Source organism: Thamnophis elegans, chromosome 6 (genome assembly GCF_009769535.1).
Source record: "Thamnophis elegans isolate rThaEle1 chromosome 6, rThaEle1.pri, whole genome shotgun sequence".
NCBI lineage: Eukaryota > Metazoa > Chordata > Lepidosauria > Squamata > Colubridae > Thamnophis > Thamnophis elegans.
The window spans coordinates 21,832,578-21,847,117 of NC_045546.1; the positions used below are offsets into that span (position 1 = coordinate 21,832,578).

The 14,540-nt window shown below is 39.8% G+C and overlaps 1 protein-coding gene across 1 annotated transcript in view; it reads right to left on the reverse strand.

Moving 5' to 3' along the window:
• Positions 1-14,540, reverse strand: part of ATP8A2 (ATPase phospholipid transporting 8A2) — a 361,217-nt gene that overhangs the window by 116,213 nt on the left and 230,464 nt on the right. The window contains exons 27-28 of the mRNA XM_032219218.1: positions 4,049-4,123; positions 99-221 (exon numbers count right to left, since the gene is read on the reverse strand). Of these exons, the coding sequence (XP_032075109.1) occupies positions 99-221; positions 4,049-4,123 (198 nt within the window). The remainder of the gene's footprint in view (positions 1-98; positions 222-4,048; positions 4,124-14,540) is intronic.

Here is a 14,540-nt window from a genome sequence, read left to right on the forward strand (position 1 = left end):
TCAATCTGAAATAGCAGCTGTAAATTAAAATTTCAGCTTTAAGCTCATATAGCCCTGTTGTTTTTAATCCTTCCCCTAAGGTAAACATTGCCTCTTACCCTGCTATTGAACCCATCAGCATTTTGAGTAATTTTGTAGAGCTGGGGAAACCTAAGCATGTTGTCCTGGGAGCACGATCGTTCAAAGATTCCCAAGGTGAAGGGAGGTAATGCTGTGAACATCTAGAAAAAACAAAAGCAGTAATTAAAAATAACAGACCATTAACTTTATAAGCAAGTTGAAAAGCACACGTCATACCTGGAAATAATCCCGACATTGTTAAAATGCACACCAACAACTTTACTAAATTCAGCTGTGCTGAATCTAAATTAGATGCCCGAAGCAGACAAGTTTTTATCATATAGTGCTGCTATATGCAAAGCAGAAGGCTGCAGCGGACTGAAGTAAAATATCCCTTGATTGCCATTCAATGAAAAATAAAATAAAAAAGAGGCCTCTAAATCAACTGCTTATAAAGGCAATTCAGAATACACCTTAAGCCAGCGGTCCCCAACCTTTCTGGCACTAGGGACTGGTTTTGTTGAAGACAATTTTTCTATGGGCTAGTGGGGGGTGGGGGGATGGTTTTGTGCACAACCTAAATCTCGGGCATGTGCTGATGAGGCTTCGCTCACTTGCCTGCTTGCTGGTTTCTAAGAGGCCATGGACCGGTACTAGTCTGAGATCTACTTTGTAAGTTATATTACACCCAGAGTCATTTTTTAATGCATAGTGGCACTCTACGTTTATAGTTAGTTTTTCTACTGTCAGGATTTGGCTTTTCCAAGGTTTATGATCACTTAATAGTTTTATAGTAGTTCCCAAGATATCATAGTTCAACATATTTTTGAAACCAAGGAATCTTTTCATATTTAGTGATAATTTTTCAACTAAACTATGATTCAGAATCAGTATAGGATGATCTTAAGGTTGAATTTTGGTATTCTATAGAAGTTTGTGTTAGGGTTCAGCTTCCTTGAGGAATATTTAATATCTGCTGTTTTGATTCAGAACAGGTTTTTTTAATAGTTAGTTGTAGCCTTATATTTACATGGGATGAGGGATCAGTGTGGAGAGAGTATTGTGTTAAATATTTAAAATGGCATTTTTGAGAGGTTAGGATTAAGGTTCTGCTTCCTAGACATTGGTGGGAAAATTTAATATGTGCTTTTAAAATTGTGCATGCAGGATCTTTTAGGTTGAATATTTATACTAGCATTTATGCAAAGATAGGAGTACATTAATGCTTCCTGGATGCTGACAGTAAAGTCCAGTAAAATTCTGTGCATATGGTGCATCCTTGGATAAGGGATATAAAGATTAGTTACAGCAAATGAATGAATGAATGAATCATTTGAAATTTTATGTATAGTAAGAAATCAAATGGATCAACAGATGAATTAACCCAGATTTTTTCACTTGAGGTCCAGGGGTGGGTTCTGACAGGCACTACTACCAGTTTGCTCATGTGTGCGCTTTGCACGTCCATCGTGTGCATGCACAGTGCAAGTAAAAGAAAAGAACTGAAAAACAAGATGCCGTCGCCTCCACTCGAGGAACTGATTCGTGACGTGGCAGGTCTGGGTTGCTGCTAGTTCTAGGCCGCCAAACCCCTACCAGTTTGGCCGAACCAGTTTGAACTGGTAGGAACCCACCCACTGTTGAGGTGCAAATTATGAAGCTCAGATTATCATAATTCATACTTATATTGTATTATACGTCAGACCCAGATCTCTAGAGAAGCCTATAATGCTTGAAAGTGGAAGGAAAGAGAAGATAATGCCCAACAGCAAAGTGGATGGACTCAATTATAGTAGTGATAGCAATAGAACTTAGACTTACTGTATATACTGCTTCACAATGCTTTACAGCCCACTCTAAGTGGCTTACAGAGTCAGCATATTGCCCCCAACAATCTGGATCCTTATTTTACCGACCTCAAAAGGATGGAAGGCTGAGTGAGCCAATGAGAATTGAACTGTAGGCAGCCAGCAGAAATAGCCTGCAGTACTGCATTCCAGCCACTGCGCCAACCATGCTTATTCAATCAAAACAATGTTAAGTTTAAATTAAAGCTTCTATCGAGTGTTGAGTGATTCTTAATTTAAATATTTGTATTGTCATTTTGTAGGGGGGCAGATTAGGGGAAGAATTAGACTTTCTTGAACTTGATAGTAAAATTGGGAATTGCATTAGATTCAGGATTATCTTTTATCATTAAAGGTAACCTCATGTTTTAAGGTTTAGATGGAGGATGGGATTGAATATTTATTCTAATAAATAGGGCAGTTAGAGTTAGGGTTCCTTGAAGTTAATGGTAATATTTACTAATCAGACTTGACCACTTTTTATGTTTCTGGTAGATAAATTTATATTGAATATAGCAGGATACCAAATATCCGGATTGCCATCTGGGGGAGTTTAGTGTTAGTGTTAGATTTCCTTTGTTTTAGAAAAATTGCACAAGTATCTTAGAATCAGGCAATATTTTCATGTTTTATGGGAATATTGTGTTTTTAATTACTGTTGAGCTGAAATATATTTATGATGGTAAATATTTGTACTGGAAATTTGGTAGATTAGGTTAGGCTTATTTGAGAACATTCAGTGGTTAGTTTTCCTTCTCTAATCATGAATTAATCAAGCATGACAAAATGTCGTGTCTCCAGTGTCTTCTCCACTGAGTGAGGTCACATCAACTAAATCAGATTGATTATTAAACATTAACATAATATTATTAAAACATTAGGATAACTACGTGATAATTATGTGGCCACAGCTGACTCAGCTAGTAAAGATGAGCCATCAGCATGTATAGTGACATATCAGAGAAAATGACTGCATAACCTCTGTTAAAATAGTCTCAAGAGTCACTTCTCTAAGGAGTAAGCAAACCATGGTTTGCCACTTCCATTCCAACACTTGAAATCCATCCATCCGCCCAATTAGTTTTTCCCACTTCTGTGACAATTCCACTCCCTGGTGACCTCAATTGCAGCCCATTCCATGTGTCTGCAGTCTCTGACCCTGGGAAAGGAGCCTATCCTGCTGTATCTGAACTCTTTCCTACTTTAGAATTCTATTCTAAACACAATCGAACCATATAGAATAGAATAGAATTCTTTATTGGCCAAGTGTGCCAAAGACAAGGAATTTGTCTTTGGTGCATATGATCTCAGTGGACATAAAGAAAAATAAAATGGAATATATTCATCAAGAATCATAAGATGACTTAGTGATAGTCTTGGTTACTAATAAGCAATCAAATTATGCTAGGAAACAAAATAAAACAATATAAATTGTAAAGATACAAGCAACATGGTTATAGTCATAAGTGGGAAGAGATAGGTACTAGGAAGAAAGAGAAGAATAATAGTAATACAGTCTTAGTAGATAATTTGACAGTGTTGTGGGAATTAGTTGTTTAGCAGAATGATGGCATTTGTGAAAAAACTGTCTTTGTGTCTAGTTGCTCTGGTGGGCAGTGCCCTATAGCATCGTTTTGAGGGTAGAAGTTGAAACAATTTATGTCCAGGATGTGAGGGGTCTGTAGTTATTTTCACAGCCCTCTTTTTGACTCCTGCAGTATAAACGACCTCAATGGATGGCAGATTGGTAGCAAATTGTTTATTCTGCAATTCTAATGATCCGTTGAAGTCTCTGTCTGTCTTGTTTGATTGCAGAGCCAAACCAGACAGTTACAGAGGTGCAGATGAGAGACTCAATAATTCCTCTGTAGAATAGAATATCCTGCATGATTGTCCATGTTGGGGCCACTTTGACTCAGTTGGCCATACATTGTGGAGGCATTTGCTAGGTTGAAAGAATTATTTAAATTTTTAAGGAGTTATTTCACATCAGGAATAAAAGCAATTTTTGTTCAGGCCTACTGGCCAGCAAGCCCAAGTGAAGAGGGTCAGATGATGAAGTAAACTGCACAGACGTGAACAGCCCTGGAATGTCATTCCCAGTTTGGCCTGATATCCAGAGGAGAGGGGAGAACACTTACCACATTGTAGAGCCCAATGCACCAGCGCTCAAATAAAATCTGCCCAGAGAATCCATTAACGAATGCAAACCAAAGCTGAAATAGAGAAAGGTTGCACAAAGCTTTAGATCAGTGTGACACAACACATTTCTACACAGTGGATGAGCACATGGAATGTGGATATCGTTTGGAAGCAGCTGCTGAGCAAATTCTAAAAATAAGCGCTGACAGTTGTTCTTCCTAAAATAGAGAATACTACAGGAGTGTTGGAACAATCTATAGAATTCGCATCATTACACTAAAATAACAAACTTGTAAGAATATACAACGATTCGTCAGGGCTAGCAAATTCTTAGTGAGTATTCTTTAGCACTAGAAGCTAATCTAGTTTCAGCCACATAGCATGTAAAGTCTAAACTGCATGCCAAGAAAAATAATCCTGTAAATACATGATACTGTTACAGTGGCCTATGCCTTACGCTTGCCCACCTTAGGATTTGAAATGGATGAAGAAGTTGAAAAGATTATTTTAAAGAAATATTGAAAACAATAATAACAACAACATAATTCTGGTTCCAAAGAGTGATTTGGGTGGCGCAGTATGATACTTCAAAGACTCCCTAGAGTTTCAGCGTTGCTATGCAATATGAAGAATTAGAAATCAGAAGAAATCAAAGTCTAAAACTATGCATTTTATGAACAATCGGCAATAAGCCAGTAGCACTGAATTCTGAGATACTTAATACTGAATAGAAGAAAACTCCCTTGTATTTGTACAATTAGTTTTGACAGTTTTATAGGGATGACTACAGTATTTCTTAAATACATACAAAAGGAACGCAATCCAAAGTTGCACAAGTAGAGATAAATGTCCAGTCAAGTTCTAGAAAGAATAAATAACCTTCTGAAGCAGTATTGGGTGCGGTTGGAGTGGGACACAATTGTGGTTTAGAAGTAGGAAGAATCTATCCAAAGATGTCTGTTCTGCTTTCAAAAAGGTTTAGTTAAAACAGTACCATACTTTTTGGAGTATAAGACACACTCCCCCCCCCTCCAAAGAGGGTGGAAATGTTGGTGCATCTTATACACTGAATATGGCCATTTGGGCCTCCCTAAACCCCGTACATTTTAGGCAAAAACGGGGCATGGAGAGGGTTTGGAAGGGCTGTAAAGTACTCCTGGGGGCTGGAGAGAGCAAGAATGGCACTTCTGAGGAGTTTGGTAGGCCAAAAATGGGCGTGTTTTTACAAAAAAAAATGGAGCCTGCAGAAGGCTTGAGAGGCCAAAAATTATTTTTTCTTTCTTTTTCTCTTCGAAATCTTGGTGCGTCTTATACTCCAGTGCATTTTATAGTCCGAAACATATGGTATATTATGCCTACTTAATTTTTGCAATTAAAATCACACCTATCTTATTTTAGGGAATAGGAAATTCCGCAACTGTATAGAAGAGGCAATTATGTGTCCCTGAAATATAGATCCAGTGAATGCTATTTTGCTTTTAAAAAGGATTACTTTCCATATTAAATTATGGGATAATTTTAAAAAATATGCTAGACATTATGTCATAAGGACATAGTTAGGTGTCAGGTATTAAGAGCCAAAAGCTGAAATCTGACTTTTACCAAGTAATCAAATGGATCTTTCCTCTCTGTCCCACTGGAGCCTTTTCAGATACTATATATAAATAGGATTTTTTAGGATTTTATTGAGGATTTATATGCCGCCCTTTTCCCTGAGGGGACTCAGGGCGGCTTACAACAATGAGGGGAAGGGAGTGCAAGACAAGACTTAAAAAGAAAAAGAATCGTGAATAAAAGAAAATTATCCATAAAAACACAACATTCACTCAACATTCGGGCGGGGTGAGAGTAATCCTATCCCCAGGCCTGACGGGATAGCCAGATCTTGAGGGCTGTGCGGAAGGCCTGGACTGTGGTGAGGGTACGGATCTCCACGGGGAGGTTGTTCCATAATGTCGGAGCTGCAACTGAGAAGGCTCTCCTCTGCGTAGTCGCCAGTCGGCACTGACTGGCGGATGGAATTCGGAGGAGGCCTACTCTGTGCGATCTGATGGGACGCAGGGAGGTAAAACAAATACATGTGTTCCTGCTTCCATCCTTGGTTAGTAGACCCAAGTGCTGAATTTTGAGTAGAGTTCATTGGTCTTGATTGCCAAAAGCTTTGCTTTTGATCCCAATGTTCACATTTGCAAAGGCAGTAGCAATAATACTGTACAGAAATGGGAGATCAATTAGTGTAAATGTAATACTTTAAGCACCGGTTTCCTGCTGTAGACATACAGTAGAATTGAGATGAATTCTAAGATCTGCTGAAATGAAATTATGTACATATTGTGAATTTGATTTCTTTCAACCCTTCCATTCTATGATTCTGTAATGCAATTAAATATAGACTATATTTAATAATAATTGTCTAACTGATAATGGCTATCAGACGAAACTATTTGGAGGTATAATCTTTCTTTACACTGATAAGTTAATTAACCCATATAGCATGGTACTCATCCAGGGCCATTTTAATAGCATTATGGGCCTCGGGCAAAGCAATGTACTGTGACTCCTATGACAACTACTCACAAGAATAAAAATGTAAGCGGTCAATAAAATTAAACATATATTTGCATGTTAGTATTAATAAAAAATGCAGTAAATTGTAATAAATATGTTGCTGTATTTATATGATACAAGCTGCATTGAAGGGTTAACATACACAGACTAGTATGGGGCCCCTATGCTTGTGGGGCCCATGGACAAGTGTCCATCAAGCCCATGCGTTAAGACAGCCCTATTTCACCCACCCAACCCATTGTCTTAAGTCACAGGAAACAGATATATTGTATCTTAAACTGTAGCTCTGTTTTTTCCCAGTTTAAGGCTGGAGCAACCCACCTGAAGCTCAGTGACTGTGTCCTACAAAATCAATATGTCCTTAAAAGGTCTGCGCATGCGCACATTAGAAAAGGTAAAAAAGGGAAAAATACATTCTTCCAATGAAGATTGTTCTGCGCATGTGCAGAACAGAAAATCAAGATGGCGCCATCAAGCATAGAACCGGTTTGGGTGCGTGTCCGCCTGAGTTATTACCTAGCCAGCCGAACCAGTCCGAACCGGTAGGAATCCACCTCTGGATAGAGACTAACAGGTAGATTGAGAACTAGGCATACTCTGAAATTATATCTAACTTCAATCTTCTGAATTGTCTATTTTAAGTCTAAACTTAATATATATATGTGTGTGTGTCTGTGTATCAGTGGTGGGTTGCAGGCAGTACACCCCTGGGATGGGAGTACCAGAGCCTGCCCAGAGCACCGGATACCGTTCCGGTGCTCCGGAGGGCCCACCTGCCCACCTAAGCTCCTTACCGGTCTTTTAAATCTTCGGCCCTTCCACACACTTGTATGGCGTGTACAGCAGCTGCGCTCCGCTGAGCAGCTGGAGCATCATGGAGACTCACGGAAGCGCTAAGACGCATGCGTGTGCTGTGCACATCCATGTGGACGCCGCCAGGCCTGATCCAACCGTACTGGTTGTTGGAACAAGATCCAGAACCCATCACTGGTGTGTGTGTGTGTGTGTGTGTGTGTGTGTGTATCTTTATCTATCTATCTATCTATCTATCTATCTATCTATCTATCTATCTATCTATCTATCTATCATCTATCTATCTATCTATCTATCTATCTATCTATCATCTATCTTTATATCTATCTATCTATCTATCTATCTATCTATCTATCTATCTATCTATCTAACTATCTATCTATCTATCTATGTATACACACAAACATACACACACAAACCTTAGGCACACGCACACACACACATATACGTGCATATGTATATGTATATGAATATGAATATGTATATGAATATGAATATTTGTGTGTGTGTACACACAGACACACACTCACATACACACAATTTCCCCAGAACTCCCATACGTCCAACCCAGTCACCTCCCTTCTTCTCAAAGGTCTTGACTTTAACAAGAATTGCTAAGACTTTGCAGGCCAGCCACTGACCACGCTTGACTCAGACTTGGTGAGTCTACAGGAAAGCCTGCCAAGCCAAGCTCTGTGTGCCAAGCCCCTGGGGGGCTGCAGACCACAACTATGAAATGCTATGAGCAAAAGCATCCAGAGTTACTAAATGTCTTTTCATGTCTATCTGAGAAAAAAAAAATCCTTCTTAAATTCTATTTTGTTCCATTAACTATTTATCGCCTGCTGGCCAGCCTGCCTATCAAAATGGCCCACCTTATTATCCATAAAATATTTGCAGAAAAGAAAATTCTGAAGCTTCCTTGAAAAGACATTCAAATTCAAGTACAGTCAGATTTAAAGCTGGGGATCCAATGGTGGCAGGCAGGGAGAAATATGAAGGAGACAGGGGCAGGCCATTCCAAGGGAAGATGCCTCTGGTCCCCATGTTCAGCCCAAGAGCTGGAGCTTTGGCAATCCTGTACTGCAGCTGTTTATTTATTAATTTTTATTCATCTATCACATTTATGTAGCTGCCAACTATATAAATGGTCATCGGAAGCTATTTTTAAAGATTTTTAAAGCATTTTTTTGCCTGTCGGTTCGGGGAAGTGCTTTAAAAAGCAGGGAAAAAGGTTCCAATGACCGCGTGGCACACAGCTGAGCCGCATGATCCTCAGAAACTTTTTCTTAAAATACCATTTTTCAGACCCCAGGACAATCTTCCCTATTGGTTTGGCCGAACCAGGAGGATTTCACCCCTGATTCACTTCCATAGAGTGCAGTGGTGGGATTCAAATAATTTAACAACTGGTTCTCTGTCCTAATGACCATCTGGGTAGGTGTGGCTCGATGGTCATGTGACTGGGTGGGCGTGGCCAACTCAATGTCACTCACGTCAATGGGCGCTTCACTTCAGCTGTTACAATGTAATAAGGGTTAACCAGAGAAGCAGTTTTTTGTAAGCAGGGCAATATAAAGATTAAGCTAGAAGCAACACCAGAATGTTTCCTTTTTGCCTTCCTTACAGGATTAGCTCTGTAAAGTTGGAAAAAAACAAAATAAGATTTCTTCCAACAACCTGTTCTCTGAATTGCTTAAAAAGTTAACAACCAGGTCTCCCAAATAGGTGCAAACTGGCTGAATCCCACCACTTATAGAGTGTTAGGGAGAACAACATTGCCTCCCCTATTCTGATATCACAGTGTCTGAAATCTCTTTTCCAAGGTCTTCCTGACTCTTCTACAAAATGCTAGTGTGCAATGTATTTTGTGACTGCCTGCGCCTTTACTATTGATGGTTGATTCTAAAAGGCAGAAGCTTCCTATCACTTCGGTTTCTTCATTGTTGAAGACGGATAAATAGCTAAAAATGAACCTACCTGAACAAGACTCTAAGCAATTTCATTCGCAATTAATGGCGTCACATAATTATTCTGAGACATTTAAAGTCTGAAACAAATAAACTAATTTATTTAAATGCTAGTTTATTTAAATATGCCAAGATGATGAGATAACAAGCCAACTTTTCTAAAAGCATACATTTATGCAAAATGGACAGTTTAATAATGGGTAGAACTATCCCTCCACCATCCATCCTGTGGAAGGAAATAGGTGCTGAGCCGAGGTGGCGCAGTGGTTAAATGCAGCACTGCAGGCTACTGCTAGATCAGCAGTTCAGCGGTTCAAATCTCACCGGCTCAGGGTTGACTCAGCCTTCCATCCTTCCGAGGTGGGTAAAATGAGGACCCAGATTGTTGGGGGCAATATGCTGACTCTCTGTAAACCGCTTAGAGAGGCCTGAAAGGCCTATGAAGCGGTATATAAGTCTACTGCTATTGCTATTGCAACTACGGTTATCAACAATTATCACAGGCGCCTATTATAGCTGTACAATATATGGGGAACATTTTAAAATAAAAAAAATAACAGAATATCACTGATATTCACTTAATTTGCATGACTTTCCAAATATATTTACCTAACAAAGCAGGTTATTTTTATCATATGGTATTTATTTATAATACATCATTTTAAAATCTTCTTTGTGATGAATATCTTTCAGGAGTGTATATAATGTCTCTGTAATGGAAATAAATGGAAGTACTCCTGTGAGTCCCTTGGACTGCAAGGCGATCAAACTGGTCAGTCCTAGAGGAGATCAATCCTGACTGCTCTTTAGAAGCCCAGATCCTGAAGAAAGTCAAATACTTTGGTCACCTAATGAAAAGGAAGGACTCACTGGAGAAGAGCATAATGATGGGAAAGACTGAGGGCAAAAGAAGAAGGGGATGACAGAGAATGAGACGGAGTCACCGAAGCAGAAGGTGTGAGCTTAAATGGACTCCAGAGGATGGTAGAGGACAGGAAGGCCTGGAGGAACTTTGTCCAGGGGATCATTGACATGACTTCGCAACTAACAACAACAATGGAAGTACAGTACCCACTTTATTCTTATCATGTGAATACAAGTAAAGGATTCCCCCCTTAACTTAAGCTAATCAAAAAGATCCTATGTGGAATAGTTAAGGGATATAAATTGGCAAAATACCGAGCTTTTTTTGCATACCAAACCAAGTCCTTGAAATCTAGCAGTTGTGTTTGCACAATGTATTAGTCTTGATTAGGTTTTTATGGCTTAGAGCATTGGGCAAATATGCTAGTTTGGTTACTTTAAGATTCCATGCATTGTCTTCTGTTAATGGATTAATTACCAGACCAGGTCCTTACAATTTAGCAGTCATGTTTGCACAATGTTATTAATCTTGATTAGATTGTTATGGTTTAGCTTTAGCACAATTAATCCACAGTAATGGATTGATTCAACAACACATGTGTTGTGTGAATCTAGTCTGAATAAAATGAAGAACATTACAGAACTTTATATTCATCATAGAAAGCTGCATGCAAATAAAACACAATACTCCTTTCTCGCGAAAATATTCCATGGATTAGATGAAATGGTCTGAGACCCACTAAAGCTTATGAGATAATATATTTGTTTGTGAATTGGGGTCCAAACTGGCAAAGGATGGGATGAGCTTTCCCAAAGGTGCTTTTCCAAAAGGCAACTGGACTTTGTTTGCACACACACACACAAACACACACATACCCGACCCCTTGGAAACGTTTACTGTAGCTTCTCATCCAAGAAGCTTCTTCAGTTCTAAGGGAACTGAACTGGTGGGATGAGCTATAAATAACACGAAAGGCCAAACAGTGTTTTTAGACTCAAATCCTTTTTGTCTGAACAAGAAGTGAGGAATTTTATATAAATCCATTTATGCGTGTCCAAAAATATTCCGTGCCTGCTGTCAGCATAAAAAAAACTTGGCAAGTCACAATCTTTTACTTGCTTCAGCAACATTTAATTTTCTATACAAGTGGCCTTCCTTTATCCAAAGCCTATATCTGGATGCCAGGATCAGCAAATCAGGAATGAATTCCCCTTATGTCATAAATAGACAAATTGGTAGCTGCTCAATCCAAGCACATTGGTTTAATATTGTTGACTTTCAACAGAGCAGAGATCTTTTACAACTAAATACAAGTACTTAACTGCGTTGTTCAGTAGACCTTAAGGACCTGGACTGCTTTCTGTGAAATGTGGGTAGATTTTTTCCCCCCCCACGGAGAAGTGTAGGGAATGGCTGACCTCTAGAGACAAGAGAGTTTTGCATCACAGTCAAACTAGCCATCAAGAGGCCCTTCTGCAACTTCTAAGCAGATCTGGAGACTATCAACTGTAATGTGTCATCCAGTGGAATCTGCCATCATAGGTCTCTAAATTGTAAAGCTTAAGAGAGTCTGAACAGAGTCTTTTAAAATATTCTGCAAAGGCATGAAGATGGTAAATGCATTAGGCCTCCTTCAACTTGAGTTAATTCATTAGCCCCCCCCCCTCTCTCTCATACACACACACACACACACACACACACTCACACACACACTTGCTTTTAGCTGCTCAGCAGTTCAAAAATGTAATGTAGTAATGTACTAGATCTAAGGTAACTAGTATAGGCATCTAAGTGATATCTATTTGCACAGCAATGCTTGATTCAACAGCAGTAAATACACCATATTCAAAATAAAACTGAATAACTGAAATGTAAAATTTTATGCTGATTTTTCTTCTTTTTACAAAACTAGGGAAAGAGGGGATAAGAGTTGTTTAAATAAGCACACATAGGCCTATCAGTACAGAATGAACTAAACAGATTTGTCTGTCTCTGCTTTCTGATGATTTTAACTGGAATGAATAGAGCCCTCTTCTGTATTCAAATCATATACTTTACATCCCCAGAGTTTTTCCATAATTCAATATTGCTATTTTATACCCCATCGAAGGGTGTTTCTCTATCAGCCCAAACTGATCAACAAATGTTCTGTCTGTTCTTAATATGAAATGGTTTAAAAACTTTTTTCATACTGAACTGCTTTCTTGAACTCATTTTTGTACAATGAAATAATTGTACCCCTTAGTTTATTTATCAGAAGTTTAACAAAGTTAAACTGTTTGCAAATAACAGTTTAATACAGGTTCTGTGGAAGCTTGCAATAATTATAAACCAGTTCCTAATTGACTAGCAACTTGCCTTAAGAGAAAGATATACTTCTAATGTACTGAAGACAATCTTTTACCTCTTTCATCAAATGTGCAGCATTTCAACTGCTGTAGAAAACCACATGATTGATAGACAGAGATGTCTCCCTTGATGAAGGAAAGGATTACTGCAAGGGCATGCATTCAAGAGTTTGGTTTTGTAAAAATCTGGATATTTTCTACCATGTTATCTTGGTCTTGTTACTCAGCCTTTGAACTTCATATCTGAAAATATTTTAGTGATTACAGAAGTTTTCATGCAGCTTCTCAAATGTGGATTAGCTACAATACTAACAAAGAAGAGACAACTCCAAAGCACTGAATGGGCTGGCAAAGGGTAATCCTATGATTAAAAACTGAATGTCTCAAGAGTCTCGGGTATAGTGCATTTGGGGGGGGGGATGTTAAATCAATGATGAACACATGTGTTATAAGCAAACTATTGGCAAGTGATCATATAATCTTCTGGTTACTATTCAAAGATTCCTGTGCAAGCTAATAGGAAGCTGCTTCATACCGAGTCAAATTATTGATGTATATTTGGAGAGAATAAAAGAGTTGGAAGGAACCTTGGAGGTCTTCTAGTCCAACCCCCTGCTTAGGCAGGAAGTCCTACACAACTTCAGACAAATGGTTATCCAACTCTTTTAAAAACTTCCAGTGTTGGAGCATTCACAACTTCTGGAGGCAAGTGCTAGCTCAGTGTAGCGGCGGACGTGATGTGCCGATGCCTGGAAGCTGTCAGGATCTGGATGGGGGTGAACAAACTTGCACTCAATCCCGACAAGACTGAGTTGCTGTGGATGCTGCCCCCGAAGGACAGCCCAGATAGTCCATCCTTAATCCTGGGGGGTGAGAACTTATACCCCTCAGAGAGGGCCCACAATTTGGGGGTCCTCCTGGATCCACAGCTGACATTGGAACACCATCTGTCGGCTGTGACCAGGGGGGCCTTTGCCCAGGTTCGCCTGGTGCACCAATTGCGGCCCTATTTGGATCGGGAGGCACTCCAAACGGTCACTCACGCCCTTGTCACCTCAAGGCTGGACTACTGCAATGCGCTCTACATGGGACTGCCCTTGAAAAGTGTTCGGAGACTGCAACTAGTCCAGAATGAAGCCGCGCGAGCAATATTGGGTGTACCAAGGTACACCGACGTTACACCTATCCTCCGCGAGCTGCACTGGCTTCCTATTGGTCTCCGGACGCAATTCAAGGTGCTGGTTATTACCTTTAAAGCCCTACATGGCTTAGGACCAGGGTATCTGCGAGACCGCCTACTGCGACATACCTCCCAGCGGCCGGTGAGATCCCACAAGGTGGGCCTCCTTCAGTTGCTGTCAGCCAGACAATGTCGGCTGGCGGCTCCCCGGAGGAGGGCCTTCTCTGTGGCTGCTCCGACCCTTTGGAATGAGCTACCCCCAGAGATCCGGACCTTGGCCACTCTCATGGCCTTCAGAAAAGCTGTTAAAACCTGGCTATTCTGGCAGGCCTGGGGCTGTTAACCTCACTGTTGAGGTCCAGCCCCGATCAGATTGAGTGCATGTGTTATGTTTTTTAAACCTGTCTTTCCTTTATTTTTTATTACTTCTTTTTTCTTTGTAAGCCGCCCGGAGTCCTTCGGGATTGGGCGGCCTATAAATTTTGCAAATAAATAAATAAATAAATAAATAAATAAGTAAGTAAGTAAGTAAGTAAGTAAGTAAGTAAGTAAGTAAGCAAGCAAGCAAGCAAGCAAGCAAGCAAGCAAGCAAGCAAGCAAGCAAGCAAGCAAGCAAGCAAGCAAGCAAGCAAGTTGTTCCACTGATTAATTGTTCTAACTGTCAGGAAATTTCTCCTCAGTTCTAAGTTGCTTCTCTCCTTGATTAGTTTCCACCCATTGCTTCTTGTCCTACCCTCAGGTGCTTTG